We start from the raw sequence: 20,256 nt of genomic DNA, 5'->3' as shown, positions 1-20,256 counted from the left end.
ACAAACTTTTTGCTATATGTTATTTTACAATTTACGTACACGACTTAAATATATTTCAAAACGATTCTCATTAACTCTTTGATTTCTTGTATTTCTTTTTAATCATGTTTAATTATTGTAGATGTAAACGATTTCATGAAACGTATACTTAGAAACTTCAATCAGAGAAATTTAACCTAAAGCTCTTTCATTATAATAACTTTTTGCCACACTTCAGGCTAAATTTAACTGTGATTGCGCTGTGGACAATGTAAAAGTCAAGATATAACTTCATATTACTTGATGAGGTTCGCCGTGCTTTATGTATCTTGCTTTTTCAATGCTGTTAGAAACGTATTGAAAATTTTCATGAATAGGTATATATTAAATTAAAAATATTTATGTGTTAATGCTTATATGTTAACTGCCTTAGAAAATAATCAAATTTGTAAAAGTTTTGCATCAAGCAATCTATACTATGTAACATTTTATATAGACGTCAATTATAAAATGTAACATTTGTTACATATCTATCAAAAAGAATGATTTACTGTAATTTATTGCTTCTATAAATAGTTTTTATACTCTTTGTAACTTTGTACTGCATTGGTTTAGTAAAAGAAATTTTAATTAATTTTTGTAATACTGTGTCTGTTACACCGGCTCTGCATGCACAGCATATGTGTGATAGAATTATCAATGATCTCACACTTATGTTTTATTCAGGGTTTTACAGCGTAACACATTTCAACATGTTTTAATTGTTTTTGTCTGACTTGTGCGTGTGTTGTAGCTTTATCACTTTGCACGTTTTTCTTATCTTGTCTATCATTTTAAGCTGTAGCCTGTAGCCTAAATTTTGTGTTGTTGATACTCTCTTAAGGTTTTCTTAAAAGTTTTACAAAAACCTTAAGTTCTATCTCCACTCTACGATTAGTAAATTAATCCAGAATCAGTTAAAGTATAATGACCTTGACCGTAAGGAAAATTTAAAGACATTGATCTTAATGTAACTCTATTCGTTTTAAAATCTGTTTAACTAGAGCAGTAAATAAATACACTTATGTTTGATATACACCGCAATTTGTATTATAGATTGGCGTTGTTGAATAAAACGCGGAGAATTTTATGTACGTCTAAATCAGGCAGCAAAACTTGAACAAAATTAATAAACAACAAGTGAGCAAAAAAAACAGCAAATTTTTGTCTTCAAAAGTTGTATGTGTAATCATTTAGACTTTTATCCACGGAGGTGAAGGTTTGCTGTAAATAGAAAACAATTTTCTGACTAAAACACCATTTGCATCAGCAAAAACTTTGGTTTAACCAATAAACAGAATTTTGGCATAGTTTTACAAAATACCTCTAATCAAAAATCATTATATAAACTGATAATTAACTAATTTATTTGCTTGGAGGTTGGTTCGCTAAACAATCGTCTTATTTTTCCTTTGCAACAACAATATTAAACATTTGATAACAAAACATGTTTTGCAAGATTACTGGTGTTATAAATGACGTTCTTACCCAAAAGTTGTTGGTTGAGCTTGGCCACATTTTTAGTCATTGCTGATTCCACAGCTGGGCAAATCTAAAAATAACGTTTGCAAGTTGGTAAAAATTGTGTAACGTGAAACAGATAACTACTTAAAATAACTTAAAAATAAAACCAGTGGATTTTTGTAATTGAAATTTTGTTTTAGATTTTACTCACTCGGTCTTCTATTTTGTCTCTGATCTTTTTTTCGAAGAGATTAATGATGAGGTTGATTATCCATTTGAGCGAAGTGTTGTAAACTTTGGCGTCAAATTTACCAATGTTGGCGTAGCAGCTTTTTGGCACATATGAAAACTAGAAAACCAACTAACACATTTTGCTATTCCGATCAATAAATACATAAGATAGGCTATAGGCTATGGTCTTTTATACTCAAATTTTACATAATGTAAAATCTAGCGTTGTCAACTAAAATAAAATTTTATCCCAACTCACATAAGGGCGGCCATTTCTTGTTCCCAGTTCTATTGTTAGGCAAAGGTCAACTTTACTTCCTGTAGCGCGAAGGCTTCCTGATTTACGCAAGGTAAAGAACCTATAAAGGATTGAGTTTAAAAAGAAAACGTTTGCACGGCAACTCTGTTAAAAACCAAACAGCTCAAACATTTCGCATTGTATTTTTGTGCGTTTTGATAAAAGTATCATTTGTCTCTAGAAAATACTTACAAAATCTTTTTCCAAGCTTTCCAGTCAGCTCTTGCTCGAAGATATGCGCCTTTAATGCAAATTCTAAACTGACATCTCTTTGGTTGTTTAATACTGATTGCTCCCAAGTTGAAACTTTCCAGCTTAATGCTAAAATGCAAATAGAAATAGTGCAAAAAATGAGCTAAACAATAACTTGCAAAACAATAATGCTATGTTATATATATTTCCTAATGATGTTGCAGCCTGTCGGAAAATTTAAAACAAGTTGTTTTTGACTTCAGAAACTTACTTCCAGGCTTCGTAATTGCTTCCTTTCTGCCGTGGAATCGACAACTGTGCCAAGTAGCCCTTCAAAAAGTTTGCCCCAATGCTTGCAACTGCTCAAAAAACACGTAAATCTTGTCATATGCTATATGAACTTAATATTTTATGCATAGTTTTTTTTACAAAAGCACTCACGTTCGTCAAGTTCATTTTGGGGCACAGTTAAACAGCCAGTGGTCGCTGTAGTGCTTATGAGAACCAACAAAGCAACAAAAGGATGAAGTTTCTTCAAGTGCATTTTTAAGATTAACAAATGGCAATGGCAAACAGTATTTACCTGAATAATTAATCTGTAAAAAACACTCTTTTAAAAAAACCAGTAAATTTCTACACAAATTGCAATTTTAACGGTTTCGGAAGCATAACTTTCAACCGATCAGTATTTTAAAATTTTCTTTGAAAAGTTGCTTCTCATTCTTTGAGAAACATTTCACTTCTGGTTCATATAGCGCAATTTTTCTCCTTATATAGTCGACCGCTGACTTTGACGTCATGAGTGGTTTCATGTTTTCTGGAGTAATGCATAGATCCAGAAAACAGTTCAAACCTGTCAACAGAAACTACGAAGTCAAAAAAAACTTTTGGCTCCGCAAGCGAGTTTTCCATTCCAATTACTGTCAAAATAAAATGTAGAAACATTCGTTTACGAAATAAAAGCTCATCTATAAATACATTCATCTACCCGTGATGTTACTTGGCAAAATTTGTTGCTGCGATGATCGAAAGTTTGGCGTTTGTTTGCAGTTTTAAAATCTAACAATAACAAAAACTTTGTATAGGTAACTTCTATTACTATTCACTATTCACCACCCCAAATATGCAGGCTATATGCCAAATATCAAAATTACACTTCTTTGCGGCATTTTTGCAATGGTTATGGCATTTAGCCAATATTTACATTTTCAAATTCCATGTGTTATTATCCTTAGCTTTTTGATTGTTATCATGTATAGCACTTTATAATTTAAACGTTTTTGTTGGTACACTTTTAATAAACTTGATAAATATAGAAACAAAATTATGCGTTGAAAGTTTCTTGTAAACATTAAAACTTAAAATTAAAGTATTAACTTGTCAATCTTCGAATATAGAGGCAGACAACGACAGCTTTTGGTCACGAGTCTTTAATGTTTTCGTCATAATAATCGGTCAGTTGCGTGCAGAAACTATAATGTCTACGTGCCGAATACAAGCGTCATTTAAAAAACTTCTTTGCTAAAGGGCAACACACTTACCACCACACAATAACTATTATACTTTTCAATTAAATTATAAAGAAATTATCAGTCACAACTTTAATTTGTTAAATCGACATTTGTGTGGTGATTGTAACATTTATATAATTTGTATAACTGACGCCAGTGCTTTTTGAGTTTTAAAAGATCAAAAGGATCTTTCACAATTTCTACGTCTGCATCTACAGCAGAATACATTATCAGTTTAGTCGCCAAAATTCGCTGTCTCAATTATAGTTAGCGGTCTACAAAGCCAAACCTTAAAATATTAATTGAACATGAGAAAGTCTGTAGATAAAACTGCACAAAAATATGGAAAGTAGAAACCGATCAAAAAAGCAGTATTTGAATGCAGTATTTTATACCTTTGTTTTTTGAGCAACTTCAATTCATATTTAGTGAACATATACAAATTCACAGAAGACGTGCTGCACAACTATAACAGAGAATTGGTATATTTATGATAAACTAAGTTCTATTAGTTTTCGGTATATATCTCAAAACAACTTCGACTTAAAGTTTGACACAATGAGCATTCATTTGCAGAATGCCCGGAGGACAATCGAACATGCGGGACGTCGAATTAGAAGAACAGAAATAGACACCGAGACCTTTTATCTATATCAAGCGAACGCCTATACTATATGTCACGTATAAGAAATTTATCGCGCCCACAAATATCCTTGTTATGATGTCATATAATCTAAACCAGATGCATATACACTATACAGTATATAAACAAATGCTGTTACTATTTTACCGGAAAAACATTGTACGTTCAAAGTCATTTTTACGTTTTTTTACCTCACTTAAATGTTACAACATTATAACCTAAACCTAACCTAAATTTTCCTACTAATCCAAATCTAACTTCAATTAAATCCTAAATAGCATAAATCGAAATTTTGCATACTCGTTCTCCTAACCCACTGGTTCTTAACCTTTTTTCTATATTGTACCCTTTTGCCAAACAAGATTACCAGATTTACCCCCAAAATATTCAATGGTGATAATTTATTAAAAAAACGGCTAACACAGGATAATAAAAGAAAGAAAAGCATGAGAAGTTGCAACTGCATGCTCAGTGTGTGCCAATTTTAGCACCACTCATGCGCCTTACAATCGAGTAAAGATGGTATAAGCCAGGGATGTCCAACCTTTTATTATAGTGGGCCGCATTGTCACTTGAAATAATTCAATGGGCCGCAGAACCTATTAAATTTCAAGAAAATGGGTACATAAAGAATATATATACATATATATATAATCCTGTTTCTCCCATACTATACTATTACTGCGCCCCTAAAAGCTGACTGGTACATTTTAATTAGGCTAAGATTCAAAGTTCAAAATACTACTTGGAGTGAAAATGACTAGCGGGCCGCACAAAAATCTCAGGCGGGCCGCAGGTTGGACATCCCTGGTATAAGCTTTTGCTATGAGAGAAACGGTTATAAATTTACCCCAAAAAATGAAGAAATTTACCCCCAGGAGTAAATTTACCTCAGGTTAGGAAAAGCTGTCCTAACCTAACCGCCTATGTTTAACTATATGAACTGCATGACTTACTTACGGTGAAATAGTCACTCTGATAAACATATTAAGTTAAGTCTAAATCAATATGTATAACACGGAATATTATATTACGGCATTTGATTTCTTTTAAAATTTCAGCAATAAAAATTTACTTCTAAAAAATTGCAGTTTAATGTTGATCTTATAATAGATATGTAGGTTTATTTTATTATAGGTTAATAAAGCACTACAAATTACTTATTAACTGTTGCGCTATTATGGTAACTCTGAAAGCTTTTTTCATCTGTGGTCACCTCATGTCTACTCTTCTTGGGTTGGGCTTGTAAGGGCATAAGTGAGTGTACTTGCAATATAAATACATTCACTGTTGTGCTACGTGTTGCGCCGCTTTTTTAAATTTAACTGTCGCGAATAGCAGCTGTTCATGCCATAGAAATCTAAGTTACGATGAGAATTAGACCTGTAGCGCCACCAAACGCTGGATACTCACAACAACCACACGACATTTGCCAGAATGCAGCATTGTTACACTGAAGTCCCCTTTAATGTATTGCGTGGCTTATACTCAAGGACGACCCATATCTGTTTGTTTTGTGTTTTCTGTGCGGCTGATAAACAAGTGCAGGCTAAATTAGGCTGAGTTAGGCTAAGTTTCTTTCTCTTTGCATACATTTCATAAATAGAAGAAACGTTGATGTGGTATTTCAACGCAAATGAGCTCGAATGATGAAATATAAAACGTGCTTTTGTGATTTATCGCAGTTGTAAGCATGAACTAAAAACGAATAGACAGGCTGATATTTTTTGTGTCAAAGAAACGTTTTCATCATTTTTATCATTTTAACAGTAATGAAGGCAGTTCAAACCAACATCAAACTTGCCTTGAGTTATCACAAACTGTCAACTAGCGGAGGAGTTTGCCTTTTTCTTTCTTCCCGCGTGAAGGTTGGGGTTTCCCCTTAGTTGGTTTCACGTTTAAAAGTCAGTAAAATATGCAGATGCATTATGGGCCGCAACTGTTTTTGCCTGTTATGTCTGCAATACTTATGGTAGCAATGTTACAGCATGGAGGACTAATAAATAACTAACTGTTTGTCGAATACAACAAGTCAATTTTAACTGTATAGGAATTATAAGAGGTCTCCAAAGTAAAAATCGAAAACGTTATTGGTTTATGAGGAATTGTAAGTCTTCTCGATAATTAAAAAAAAAACATTTAAGACTGTTACATTGTGCGTTTCGTGCAAGATACATATGAATGATTCATCATGACAGACGTAACGTTGGTTTTCTTATCGCTTATTTATGGTTCTTGATTCGCAGTTCAAGCGATTTACCTGTTTAATTACTTGTTAACTTATGTAAGAGTCAAGATTTAAATCAATTTAAAAAGTTTTAAGCATAAGTTTAAATAAACTTATTCGAATTTATACAAATTCATTATACTTACTCTTATTTTTAATAATGTGCATGATTTTAATTTGATAATATATTAATGATACTGTGTGTTGTTAATTTTCCTTTCGTCCAATATAGAATAGTTTTATACAATTCATAAATCTAAAACCTATTTAAACAAGCCTCTGTTGACGGCCAAAGTATGTCCGAAGCTAATTACTTCAAAAAAATCATGTATTTATAGTCTGCAGTTATATTGCATTTTGCAAGCTTGTGTTGAGTTCAATAAAAATCAATTCTAATTCAATTTACAGTAAATAATATCATGTAAACTCAAATAAATTCAAACAATCATTGACTTAAAAGCAAATAATTTAAAAAAAAAACTACTATCATGTGTTTTAACAAATATGACAAACGCCTCACAATAAAGTTTGTTATTGTATTTCATACGTCCACCAAAATCCATACGTATGCTGGGAACAGCTTTTTTGATTCACTTGCTGTAATGCAAATGTAAAAAATTCGATTTTTAACTCAGAACAGTACGCACGTTGGCGTTAAACATAAATAGTGGACATGAGACATGAAAGGATGTACTATAAGCAAGCATGTCGTCGCACGTTTCGCGGTCGTTGTAACAGCGACGAATGGCAATTTGCTCCCACCGGGCTCGTACCTCCGGTGAAAGTTTTTGGATCGCCATCTTGCGGCTCTGCCGGAACGGTTTCTGATTGGGGTGTGACCGTCGACTCTTTACCTGTGTAAGAATAAATATCAATATACATTTGTGATGGAGAAGAAAACTTAAAGACGGACGAAGCAATTAACGCAGCGTGTGGAAAATTGAGAAAGATAAAAAGCATTCAACTTAGGTTTTAATTTGAAAAGAAAAAAATTGAGGAGACTATATACTATGTCTAAGGTAAAAAGGTGGAAAGAGCCAATGCATCTAAAAGTGGAGGTTATAAACAAACGGAAGCTATACTTTAACATGAAATAATACAAAGCAAAGTGCCTAAAAGTAAAATCTGATGAGTATAAAAAAATCTTCATATATTATTCGTATTTTATTCACGAACATACTCACGTTCGTCAATTTGATTTTGGGGCATAGAAAAGCAGCCATTGGTCGTTGTAGCGCTTATGAGAACCAACAAAACCACAAGAAGATAACATTTCTTCAAGTACATTTTTATAAAAGGTTTTATTAGTGACAAACTTCAGTATAGCAGTAACCTAATTTGTCGATTAATTAATCTGTAAAAACACTTTATAATTTCAGTTCCGTTTACGGTCTTCGGAGATATTTCAATAGAACTGTCTTTTTGAAGTTGTTTTTTACTGAAAAATTGCATTCTTCGAAAACCTCATTGCTTCTGGCTCAGATAACGTAATTTTTCTCCTTATATAGTCGACTGCTACCTATGAAGACATGATCGTTTTCATGTTTCCAAAGTAATGCTTAGATCCAAAAATCAACTTCAAAGGGTCAACTAAAACCGCATATTGCGTTGCACGTCAAGATTTTGCGTTTATACTGTATAATAGGTTTATTGGATTGAAAAAATCATAAAGAAAGATACAAATTCTGCGTTCAAATATTTTTTTTATGCTAATGTAATTTCAGCATTCCCACACTGTTTTGTCACATCGCATAAATTTGTCATCGTCAGTCGAACAAAAATCAATAAAACAAATTAAAATTATGCATGAAAAAATCTTCAATTAACCAGTAGTTTAATCAGATTAAGGTTTCTTAGTGGTGAGTGTGATATTGTTAAAGTATAAATCAGTGTCGTGATGACGCTCATGTGGCACGTAAGCGTTTTACTTTCTGCACGCAACTACAGTATATCTATAACCAATTATAATGACAACAACATTGATGATCTCCGCCGGCCAACGCTGTGGTTTTGAAGCATCAGCAACCGCTAATCATACGTATCACAAACGTAATCCGGTTAACTTCCATATTCGAAAATTGACAATCTAAAACTTTGATTCGAAGTTCTATCAAACAACGTAATTTTTGTCGGAATCGTTTGTTGCTATTTTAACTAAAAGTTTGTTTTTAACCGTGCAATCTATAGGGAGAATTAAACAAGATGTTATCAGACAATTCCTTTAAGGCTTCGTAATTGCTTTCTTTCCGACGTAGGTCCGACAACTCTGCCAATTAACCCTTCAAGGAATTTCTTCAAATGCGTTTTACCAAAAGCAATTTAAAATTGATTTTGTAATCGATATGTGTTTATACATATAATAACTTTATACAGAATTATCAGAACCGTTAACTGACGCGTGATTACATTTTCATTAAGATCATCATTAAGAATATTTTTGATTCTTAATTAGGTTTTAAATCTTAATTGAGAAATATTAATTATTAATTATGATAAGAATTATTTAAAAAACAAAATTTATTAGTTCTTAAGCTAGCCATATGAAGGTTAAGAATTTAAAAATTATGACAATTTTATCAACGGCCTAAGTAACTACTCAGCGGTTTACTGTATTGTACAAAAGTCGTAAGCAAAAAAGCTGCGCATATCATCTTATTAACTTATACCTTATGTTTCCATACTGCCCAACGTTACCTTGAAATTCTGGGTCAATCTGGTAAGCCAGGTTTAATGACACAAATCAATGAGTCTGATATACTATGGTAGGCATGTTTCAAATAAATTAATATGTAATAGCACATTCTCAAAGTTGAAAAATGTTTTAAATTACAAAGCTTGTTCAATTTCTTTAAAAGGCTATGACATAGTGTTGTTATTTCAGGCTGTACTTTTTACATGCGCATGGTTTCAATTAGTTTCAAAACCATTCTCGTTGACTTTCCAGCTTGTATTTTTCGTTTTAATCATGTTTAATTATCGATTTAAACGATCTCACGAAAAGTAAATTTGGCTAATTTCATCACAGAAATTTAACCTAAAGCTGTTTCGGTAGCGTCATTTCATGCCACGTTTCAAGTTAAATTTTACCGCATTTATCCTGCGGGTATAATTATGCTGCGGTAAAACTTAAAACGTTTGGTAAACAGAAAGATATAGCCTCAAACTTAAGTGGGCTAAAATCGAAGTGGAAAGTGGTACACTAAGAAATACACACGAAGTAACACAAGCTCACATTTAACCAGACGTTAATAACAACATAAATGCAAAAGCGTTATTGTTTTTGATAGCTTGTTAAATGGTTTATTGACGGGAATTCCCAATTTTATGGATCTATGTTTTTACTAATGAGATGTTTGTTAATCTGCATGCACAGTATTTGTGTGATGGAATTATCAATAAATTTACACTTATAATTTAAACAGGTTTCACTGCGTAACTTATTTCAACATGTTTTAATTGTTTTTGTCCGATATTTGCGTGTCTTGTAGCTTTATCAATTTGCACGTTTTTCACATCTTATCTTTCATTTTTACGTCTAAGCTGTAACCCAGTAGCTTATATAATATAAGCCTTGTTCATGTTAAGCAAGAGTAGTCGTTTTCTGTTGCAAATAAAAACTTTTATTCAAAATTCTTGTCTTTACCTGATGTGTTCGACGCAGCGGTTCACCGTTCAAGAAAATCGGCCTAGTAGGAGTGGACGCGTTACATAAACCCGTTAGTTGTGAAGCAAAGTTCAATCATTGCCATTATAAGAAATGATTTACTGTATGTGTCACGGGATTATTTTATGCACCCGTTTTATAGCCACCGTATCGTTTGTTCGCACCACTCCTATATTTTAATCTAGTTAAATGTGTGAGTCAGCTCTTATTTTTATTCGCGTTGTGTCTTTTGTATGCATGCTTGTCAGGTTTTAGGTTTGCTCACGTGATGCTGTATTTTACTTATTTATTTGTACACGTGTTTTTAGTCGATCTTTTGTGACGTCTCGCATCGCGACCCCTAGGGCCTAATTGGTGTTTAGCCGTCCCACGTTGATTCTATGATTGCGTGGAATTTGTTTTGGTGTGGTGTTGCGCTCGGGTATAGAGTGGTGGTTTAGTTACGTTTGGGTTTTATAGCGAGAAGATGATTGTTTTTATTTAAGAAAATGCTATTAAAAGTTATTAAAGCAAACAGAGCTATTTGACTAGCTGTCGAGCGGGAAGTTCCTGGCTGAGAAAAAGTTTGGTTACATATGTAAACATCATATAAGCTATGCATATAATTACGTTCATAAAAAATTTTGTTACATAAATTGCATACTTTTAAATCTTTGTATGTTCATTAATTAAGAAGCAATTTATTTTTAGCAGTATAGCTAAAAAGAACTTTGTGTACTAAAATTATAAACCATTTATTCATGAGTAATTTAACTTACATTTCATCTATAAAACCTTGGTACTTAGATTAATTACATGACAAAGTTATCTCAAGTATAAAATCTATTTACAGTACAGTAAGTATTACAGTCACAAAATCTCGCAGCGAGTGTTCAAAACTCTTCAAACGCAAGAAATCATAAAAAACAAGTTTAATAGAAACTCCTCGAGGTCAAACTGTTTCTAAACGTTGGTGCCATTTTGTGCTTTTTATTGAGAAGCATTAAATTACTAATTGCGTCACTTTTGAATTCAAGACTGATGAAAATCGTGACTTTATAGCGTCATAAAGCCAAAAATAATTTCTGAGTCGCAAGTTATTACATTGAGAGCTGTATATAAGCGGATGTGTGAAGGTGAACTTCATCATAGCAAGTTAAAATGAAGTTCTACAAATTAAGTATAAACTGTTAATTTTGTTTAACCCTCCGTCTACCACGAAAAAAACTAACGTTGTGAACCAATGGGGTCAATTTGACCCCATGCTGTATTGTTCATATGTTGCTGTAGTTCTACGACCTAAATGTCTGCTTTTCATGCAGGATAGCAAAGTAGTACTTTAAACTGTTGTTTTATTAATTTTGGTATAAGCTTTAGCATATACTTTACGTGCTTGATCAGTTAAATACTTTATGAAGTTTTGGATTACTTGTGAACTAAAATCATTTTGAAGTACTCTCGCAAATAATACAATAACACATTCAAACGAAAAATGCTAAAGTTTTAGAATAAACAAACATCAGTAAAAGAATGAAAAAAATTAACAAATAACACCAAAAGCTAAGTAACAAATAACACTTGCAAGATAGCAATGTTCAATGCAAAAGCACTAGCAACATAGACCACAAATTGTCTCGGAATGTCCCGAGCAAACGTGCTTCTTGCACATATAGCAAACCAAACTAGTCTTCTTGTCCTTTTTTCTGTCACAAAGGCTACAGCGCTGTCGTTTCATTTTTGGAGGATTGTCAACATCATCTTTGTTTCTTCTTTTTTGTGCTGATGCAGAAGAAACTGAAAACCTTTGAGAGGGGTCAGGTTGGGTGTTCACGCCAGCAAGCTCTTTACCCAGCTCTAGAAGGAAATTTCGTCTCTTCTTTACACTGATGCTTGGGCTTTCACCATTCAATTCCAGCCATACAATAAAGGCATTTACAGCACTGACGTCGATCATATTGTAGAAGAGTGCAACAGGCCATCTTCTTGTCATCCTCTTGCAGGTGTACGTTCTCACCATCCGGTCCAAGGTATCGACACCTCCTTTGGTGGAGTTATAGTACAATATAACTTCCGGCTTTCTGTCTGAAGAACTTGCATCAACATCTGGCTGGGAATGCATAGTTGACAGCATCGGCACAACACAGTTCTTCTTAGGGCAATACGAAGCTATCATGGCATCATCTTGAAACCCAAATAATGTTGATTTGGTCTCCCTACCTTTTCCCACTGTGAATTGAGGAGGAAGTTCTGGTTTGTTTTTTCTTAGCGTTCCAACGATGGTTAGTTTTTTGTCCAAAAGTGTTCGTGCCAGTGAAAGACTGGTAAAAAAGTTGTCGCACGTAACATTTCGTCCAGATTTTTCAATCTCCTTTGTCATGTCGAGAACAACTCTTGTGCCTTGATTGACTTCTCGGGGAGCGTTATCATTTTTTCCCAAGTATACTTGCATTTTCCAAGCATAATAAGTATTCGAATCACAGATTGTCCAAATTTTGATACCGTATTTACCTGGTTTAGAGGGTATATACTGCCGGAAAGGGCATCGGCCTCTGAAGCATAAGAGCTGCTCATCCACCGTCATGCAAGCCCCAGGGATATACGCATCTCGTAAGTATGAATCCCAAGTGTCAAAAACTTCTCTGATTGGTTGAAGTTTGTCCAAAGACCTATTTCTTCTTCTTCTTTGTGCATCATCAAACCTAAGAACTCTCAGTATTTGCTGAAACCTTCCACGACTCATGATTTTGTTGAAAATTGGTCTGCCATCATCTTTACTCCAAAGATGGGTTGCATTTTCATTTCCTGACTTATAAACTCCAATAAGTATTACCACGCCAATGAAACTCTTGAACTCTTCAGCTTCCACATGTTTCCATTCTCTGTTGTATACAACTTCTCCTTCTGCATTGGTCCATTTACAAATTGTTTCTATGAGTGGTTGACGTAGAAACAGCATAAATGAGTCGACAACGGAACCACCTTGCCTGTTGGCAAATCGTGATGGGCCTGGTGTTGCATGGATGATGTTGCGAGCAGGAGCTCTGCCAACTGAATGTCCTACAGGACTGGAAGACCAGCATACGGATTTGTTTCGAGAGAGAAAAGAACTTGTGGCAGCTGTCAACGAAACATCTTCACTGTCACTTTCGACTGAAGTATCTGAGGAAGCATAGTCGCTGATGTGATCAACCTCTCCGTCATCAGAAGACAAATATTCATCATCAGTCGACTCTAGATCTTCTTCGTCCAGCAAACGCGCAACATCCCCCACAGTTAACCATCTCCTTTCCATAGTAGAACTCTTGTATTTTGAAAAATTGTTGGTTTTATCTCTTTTGCAATTTTCAAAAAAAAATTACTGTATCAGTCTTATATATCAAAAATAAACTAATATTTGTGGTTACTATTATATCATATACAAATAAAAGTGCAACTCCTAGTTTATTTTGGTGATTTATATATAAAAACCTTTTTGCAACCTCAGTTTTCCGGTTATGATTCCGTTGGGGTCAATTTGACCCCATTGGTTCATAACGCTGCTTCGTTTGGCAGGCGTAGTAAAAGATGATTTTATTTACTGAAGTTTGTGTTGGTTATACCACTGGGGTATGCGCACAAAGTCACCAAATTTCAATGTTCAATCTTTAAAACTAAAGAAATAATCACACAGTAAAATTACGATTGGGGTCAATTTGACCCCATGGTAGACGGAGGGTTAAACAATTACCGGCTTACTTAATTTTTTGTCAGAGCTGGAATTTAAAGTAAGAGTTATCTACAACTTATTACATAGATGTTGATCAATATGGATTAATTACTGTATGGTATATTTTAACAGGCTGTAAACTACAAAGTTCACGATGTTTCTGGAAAAATTCAAACTCGTACTACTTCTCGTGGTGGTTTTTAGTCTCAACGAGAAATCGTCAGCCCTTGTTGTCTCGCAAACACAGTTGGACAATTGTAAGTGATCTGCACAATATCTTCTATTGATATAACAGTAAGTTTTTCCAATGTTAACAATTAAGCTATTTTACTCATATACTATATGCTCCTGCAGTCGCCGGATTTCTGAAATTGATGGTGGGAACTTTTCTTCGTCAAGCGTCTATTCCCGACATCAAAGACAACAAGAAGTTGGAACTCACAAAGTATATAGGTTGTGTTTTCTATAGTAACCCAAGTTGACATAAAACCTAAAAACATAAGATCATGCAATATATTTGGAGATAAGCTGGATTAATGCAACAGCTGATACGTTTTCCAGCTTGGACGTCACTAGAGCAAGCGTAGGAAACGTTATAATCAAAAATCCAAAGCCAAGTGAATTCAAGATTTCGCTGAAAAACATCGATATTTCAATAAAAGGAAGATTTCGATTCAAACAAGAAATAAGGTGATTGGAATACATTGTTTTTATTCTCTCATGCAACTCATGTGTATAACTTAAGGTCCTTCATCATGCAACTCAATAACTTTATAATTTTTGTTTTGTTGATAAACTGAAAACTTGATTTATACAAACTTTAAATACAATGATTGTTGTTTTTTAGAGTGCCAATTATAGCAGCCGCTTTGCCGTTTTTTGGAAGAAAAAAACGATTTATCGGCAAAGTCTTCAAGAAAATTAAAAATGTTGTCAAAAAACCTTTCGATCTTGCTAAAAAAGTAGTAAAAACGGTTCTGGATAAAACACCGAAATTCAAGTGAGTATATTCATTCTATATTTTGGTTAAATCATTGACTATTTGTACGTCGCCTGATATACTACCAAAGACATGCAATAACTTCATTTGAAGTTACCATAATTTGTTTTGTTTTAACTTTTGTTATGTGTTTAGGTTGACCACTATTAAAACATCAGGTAATGTCCAAGTGAGCGGTAAAATTGATTTGACTGTGACACTAAAGCTGGAAACCAAGGGAGAAAAACTTGTGGTAAAACTCCCAATGATATCAAATTACAGTGAACAAATATATCAACAAATTTTAAATGTAAAAGACAGGCTTGAAGTCGATCATCACTATAGTTCTTTATATTTATTTGCAGGTTTATATGCAAAACTCGAATTTACCTATCCGCAATGCGTCTTTTTATTTCGTTACTTATATATTTACACATCAAGTTGTTTATGTTACTTATAGCTTGTTATTTATTCCTATTAATAAAGTCATTTACCAAAATGAAATAGCTAGTAACTGAATAAGTATACACGAGGAACCAACATAAGAAAGTAACCAATCTTATAATGATGTAAAAATGAGAACTCTTTAACGCGGATTTTGTGCATCTTTAACGCTTTATTACGTTTAGCTCACCTCTTTGCCAAACAGTTGCGATGACGACATAAACGATTTTAAAATCAGGATCAGTGATAACAAGCTCAAATTCATCATCAACCCCATCTTGAAGTTGTTACGTGGCACAATCGCTAGAAAAATTATTGAAAACAAGGTAAGTCGGTTTTAAAAACCTTTTCTTCACTTAGTTGTTTATATAGTGTTTGCGTTATTGTGTTGTGTGTTTGCGACGATTTAGCAATTGGCGTATCTTTTAACCTTTAGCGTGACAATTAGCGGTTTACTGTATAGTTACTCTCATTCAAGGGTGTCGAGGTTCACCGTAACTCCGAAATTAAACCTGATTTCATGGATGAGAGAACTCTTGTAACATTTGTAGATTGTTTGTGTATTGTTTTTCGTCAACTTCTACTATAAATAACACCATTAATTCATACAGATCTGTGAAGTCGTTGACAACAAACTTAACAAAGACTCCGGACTCACAATATTTTGTGAGTACTGTAGAACAGTGTTTATTAAGTCTGTGATCAGTTTTGCATACGTTTAGTACTGTAAAATGTAACTAAATTTTTAATGTTTGCAAAAAAGTCGTGATTTTAAAAATTACCAAAATTTTCCTTAAAATAACTCTTATTTTGTTTTTTAAAACATTTTTTTTTCTTTTTACAGCTATTCCGCGCAATCGGTTAAACAGATATTCCCTAAACAGACGTGTGTAAAATGAGATAAACTAAATGAGCTGATATTCTACCATTGTTTGGAAGTCACAACTCGCTTTCTCTTTGTCATAATTCTCACAAATTGTTTCAAACATGTTTTCTGTCATTTGTTATGAAATGTTCTTTGAATGTTTATTACAATTTTCTATAACTTTCCAGTCGTAAAGGAGTATATGGCTAATCCAACGTGATGAATAAAATTACAGTATAATCGCAGCAGTAGTGCTTTGCCTTTGCATTTGTTAGATATAATAAGATTTATAGCAGTTTTTTGGACAGATCGTTGAGAGTAAAGTTGGCAGCCAAGTTTATCTTAAACCATTTTCTAACAAGAATTTCAACTGTTTTTAACGGCTGAAAACAAAGGGTTTTAATATTTTTCCTGCACGTTTTTAATTTTCATATATGATGGCACATTATAGAAATTTAAAAAATATATTTTTTTTGCAAAACAATACCGTCATTAAGTTTTTAATAGTAAACGGAGTGTGGTAGCCACAGTGCTTGGAAAACCAGTATCAAAAAAATTTTGCAATATTTCAAAATTTCGTCTCTATGTTATGAGAAAGTTGCAAAATACCGCAAATATAACAGGCACCATGCAAATTGGTTACCAGTGCGTTGGTTGTTTCTTCAGTTACCTAATTAAAACGTGAAATTGTAGTTTATTAGGTTAGGTTACTGTTCAAATCACTTGCTACCTATTGCAAAAAGCATAGTTTAAGATAATTTCAAAATAATTGGGGAAAACTATACAACTTAAAAAATGTTGATATAATTGTTTAATTAAAATATGTTATATAATAGTATAGAATATTATATAATAGTATATAATAATGTTATATAATAATTTAATTTTTGATAAGTCAATACAAATGCAAGTAAAGAGTTATAAGTAGGGCGATTATTTTTTGACTTGTCAAAAAAAGTCAAAAATTTGTCAAATTTACAGCGTTAGGTTAAAAATTGTCAAAATTGTTTAAAAAGTCAAAATTTTTTACCAAGTCAAAATTGTTTACAAACTGCATTGTTATGGTGTAATAGAAGTTGCACTGTAGGTGAACTTGTCATTTTACATCGTACACCTTGTAGCCTAATTTTTACTATTGTAAATGGCCCATTGTCTACTTATTGTGAATCAGCTCTTGCTTCGGTTTTGCTTTAGGTACTTCATGTATCTTTAGTTTAGAACAGTTTTTGGTGTGTCTTAGTTGCAGTTTTTTGGCAGTGATTTGCAATTAGCTCATTTCCCTTTTCAGAATAGGCTAGGTCTGTGTTCAGATTTTTGCCTTTCTTTACTACAATAAATTTTAAATTTTGTACAATAATGCTTAATTTAACTACTTGAGTTCTTCATACGTCAAAATTTGTCAAAAAAAAGTTTTTTAATGTCAAAGTTTGTCAAAATTTTCAATTTTTAGGTCAAAAACTTTCGTTTTTTAGGTCAAAAAATAATCGCCCTAGTTATAAGTATTTCCAAAAAATGTGAAACAAAATATTTAAACTTAATATTAAGTAAGTTATTGTTATTTTTGTTCGCAATAAACACTCCAACAAATAAAGCAATGTAAGTTTGACAAACGTAGTTATAGAGGTAAAAACAATTTAATGCTTGAAACTGTCAAATACAACAAAAATCCTTTTGCATACTGCATTAAGTTGTTTTATTATTACAAACGCAAGACGATCATCATAGCTTGAAATATTTCAATAATCATTAAAGTTTACTTGAAAAACCTTAGACATAATTATTTAATCAAAAATGCATCATAACCTTTCATATTTGTTGCAATAATAAACTTTGCGTTTGCAACTTTTTATGAATGGAAACGCTGTTTGTAAAAATACATGAAATGTGTGCAACTTACAGACTAATTTGATTAACAGTTTGTAATGAATCCGGCATCTTTAGTTTAATTATGTGATTTAGCTGAAGTTCGAAATTCTGAATAACACATTTTGCAGCAACTGCACTATTTAGCTTCTGCTGCATATTTAACTAAAGTGACGATTAAAAAACGATTAAAATCGTGTTAATTAGGTGTATGGACCATACAGCATATGGTCAGGGTCGCCATACCGTCCTAAATTCTAAGATTTTCCTTATTTTGAAAGTCTGTGTCTTAGAAAATATTTTGGTCATTTTTTCTACGAAACGTCCTTATTTTCACTTAGCCTACGTCTTTATTTTAGTCTTATTTTTAAGGCAAAAGTTTGGACATTTCTACACCGTTAATATACCATTTTAGATCATAAAGGAAGCTTTTTTACAGTTGCAATTAAGCTTTGCTCAGCAACAGAAAAACAATGTTGTAAAGGGGAGGCAAACATAACGTGTACTATTAATGTTGTGAGTACATTTCTTTTTTCTCTTGGTATACATTGATTTGTGGCTGTGCATTGCGTTGTAAGCATTACATAAACTAAATGTAGATTGCAGGGATTAGTTTGAAAAATGCTCTGTTAAAAGGCTATTACAAAACTAATCTCCATGAAAAGCTTAAACATCATTTACAGTAGCAAGTATAAGTAGGTTAAAGGAAACAGAAATCAAAGCAAAGTCTAGGCCAATGTTTAACAATAATATGCATTAACTATTCTGATTGACTTCATTTGGATATTCATAAGGTAAAATATAAAGAATCCTGTCCAGCACCGAAACTGTATTAAATGCCTGTTGTGAGCTATGGTGTACCGACACTTAATCACGCGACACTTAATCACCGACACATAATCACTAGGACATTTAATCACGCGACACATAATCACTTGGACATTTAATCACGCGACACATAATCACTTGGACGCGACTTTTTGCTAGTCACGGGCCAAATGTCGAGTGTACAACTCTTTGGCGGGCCGGAATTTTCATTAATACTATAATTCACACTCACTTCAGTATATTACGCTACATTGCTGCAATCTCAATCATACCAATCACAAAAAGAGCAAAATATATGTATTCACACTTGAATAAGGTCAATTTGAAATTTTTCGGGAATGGTATTGGCGTCCACATCAAAAGGAGTACTGAATAGCCTGAATTTATTTTGTAGAGAACGAATGTCGGAAAAGCGTGAGGGAAATTCAGTAATTCAAGCTCGTGTGCATCTCTCTTTGTATCTATAACGACTAGTCTAGTCTACTAGTCTAGTCTACAGACAATCTCGTACTTGGTACGAGATACTAGTCTACCGCCTTCGCACCATTTTTATGTCTCGGGCCGGACGATTTCGCAGGCCCGGGCTGTAGGTTGCCGACCCTTGGTCTATAGCCTGCCGCTGTCTTACCGTTGTAAATCGTGATTATTTTAATTTAGCGGACATTACTATGACTAGACAGTTAATCACGCGACATTTATATAATCAACCTTCTATTCCAATGCGGTACAAGGCACTGAAACTGCGCGTACAAAACACAGTTGACCGTTATCTGTCAAGCGAGATTTTAGTTTATCTTCGTGCAGTTGCTCACATTTCCCATGCATGACATTGTTACCTACTGTGTACGGTAGCCTTATCTGCGCAAGCAATGTTTAAACATTTTAACAATTTCTTTTCAGGTTTATATTTGTTTTTTCGTGTGTAGACATGCAATTTTCGATACTGTAAATGTGTGATTAAATGTCGCGTGATTAAATGTCCTAGTGAGTATGTGTCGGTGATTAAGCGTCGCGTGATTAAGTGTCGCGTGATTAAGTGTCACCAAACCGTGAGCTATGTGTAGTATCAACAAACACTTAATTGTTGTATCCCATCTTTAAAATAGCCTCGGCATGTTGGGAAATCCCCTTTCTGACTTAGGTTCGTGTTATAATTTGCATGAATTTTGAATGCCAAATTACGTTAAGCAAATCTCTCATATGTTTTTTTCGTTCAGTTGAGTTTGTTTAAATGAACGAATCTTTGTTATCTAAATTTTTAAATGCACAAAAGTTTTATTAAAGCCACTGTGACGAATTTTGTTCCTCACGTGCCTTATCATGATTACTATGTTGTCTGTTTGA

The 20,256-nt window shown here is 33.3% G+C and overlaps 2 protein-coding genes and 1 long non-coding RNA gene across 4 annotated transcripts; 1 reads left to right on the top strand and 2 right to left on the bottom strand.

Annotated features, from left to right (window-relative positions):
- Nucleotides 1–1,040: 1,040 nt before the first annotated feature.
- LOC143460928 (bactericidal permeability-increasing protein-like) lies at nt 1,041–2,818 on the bottom strand. The gene is made up of 7 exons (XM_076958620.1): nt 2,645–2,818; nt 2,475–2,562; nt 2,204–2,332; nt 1,973–2,072; nt 1,694–1,831; nt 1,507–1,570; nt 1,041–1,242 (listed from the first exon to the last, which is right to left on the bottom strand). The coding sequence occupies exons 1-7, from the start codon at nt 2,745–2,747 to the stop codon at nt 1,220–1,222; spliced, it is 645 nt and encodes a 214-aa protein (XP_076814735.1). The 5' UTR covers nt 2,748–2,818; the 3' UTR covers nt 1,041–1,219.
- Nucleotides 2,819–7,159: 4,341 nt separating this feature from the next.
- LOC143461155 (uncharacterized) lies at nt 7,160–7,894 on the bottom strand. The gene is made up of 2 exons (XR_013118005.1): nt 7,769–7,894; nt 7,160–7,438 (listed from the first exon to the last, which is right to left on the bottom strand). It is a non-coding gene; the product is annotated as an uncharacterized LOC143461155 (long non-coding RNA).
- Nucleotides 7,895–11,083: 3,189 nt separating this feature from the next.
- LOC143461027 (uncharacterized) lies at nt 11,084–16,466 on the top strand. 2 transcript variants are annotated; one of them, XM_076958768.1, is made up of 9 exons: nt 11,084–11,363; nt 14,066–14,190; nt 14,288–14,378; nt 14,495–14,623; nt 14,781–14,933; nt 15,069–15,165; nt 15,542–15,682; nt 15,968–16,022; nt 16,201–16,466. In XM_076958768.1, the coding sequence occupies exons 2-9, from the start codon at nt 14,088–14,090 to the stop codon at nt 16,248–16,250; spliced, it is 819 nt and encodes a 272-aa protein (XP_076814883.1). In that variant the 5' UTR covers nt 11,084–11,363; nt 14,066–14,087; the 3' UTR covers nt 16,251–16,466. The 2 variants fall into 2 exon arrangements, with proteins under 2 accessions (XP_076814883.1, XP_076814882.1); XM_076958767.1 differs by lacking the exon at nt 11,084–11,363 and adding an exon at nt 13,943–13,991.
- The last annotated feature ends 3,790 nt before the right edge of the window (nt 16,467–20,256 follow it).

This window comes from Clavelina lepadiformis, chromosome 5 (genome assembly GCF_947623445.1).
Source record: "Clavelina lepadiformis chromosome 5, kaClaLepa1.1, whole genome shotgun sequence".
Classification (NCBI taxonomy): domain Eukaryota; kingdom Metazoa; phylum Chordata; class Ascidiacea; order Aplousobranchia; family Clavelinidae; genus Clavelina; species Clavelina lepadiformis.
The sequence above is the reverse complement of the archived record's forward strand: the minus strand, read 5'-3'. Positions and strand labels throughout refer to the sequence as shown.

Coding starts and splice junctions, on each gene's coding strand:
- LOC143461027 (XM_076958768.1), top strand. CDS start 14,088: ATGTTTCTGGAAAAATTCAAACTCGTACTACTTCTCGTGGTGGTTTTT. Junction 14,379..14,494: donor AAGAAGTTGGAACTCACAAA/GTATATAGGTTG, acceptor TACGTTTTCCAG/CTTGGACGTCACTAGAGCAA. Junction 15,683..15,967: donor GAAAAATTATTGAAAACAAG/GTAAGTCGGTTT, acceptor TAATTCATACAG/ATCTGTGAAGTCGTTGACAA.
- LOC143460928 (XM_076958620.1), bottom strand. CDS start 2,747: ATGCACTTGAAGAAACTTCATCCTTTTGTTGCTTTGTTGGTTCTCATA. Junction 2,563..2,644: donor CCAAAATGAACTTGACGAAC/GTGAGTGCTTTT, acceptor TTTTTTGAGCAG/TTGCAAGCATTGGGGCAAAC. Junction 2,333..2,474: donor AGCAATTACGAAGCCTGGAA/GTAAGTTTCTGA, acceptor TTTGCATTTTAG/CATTAAGCTGGAAAGTTTCA.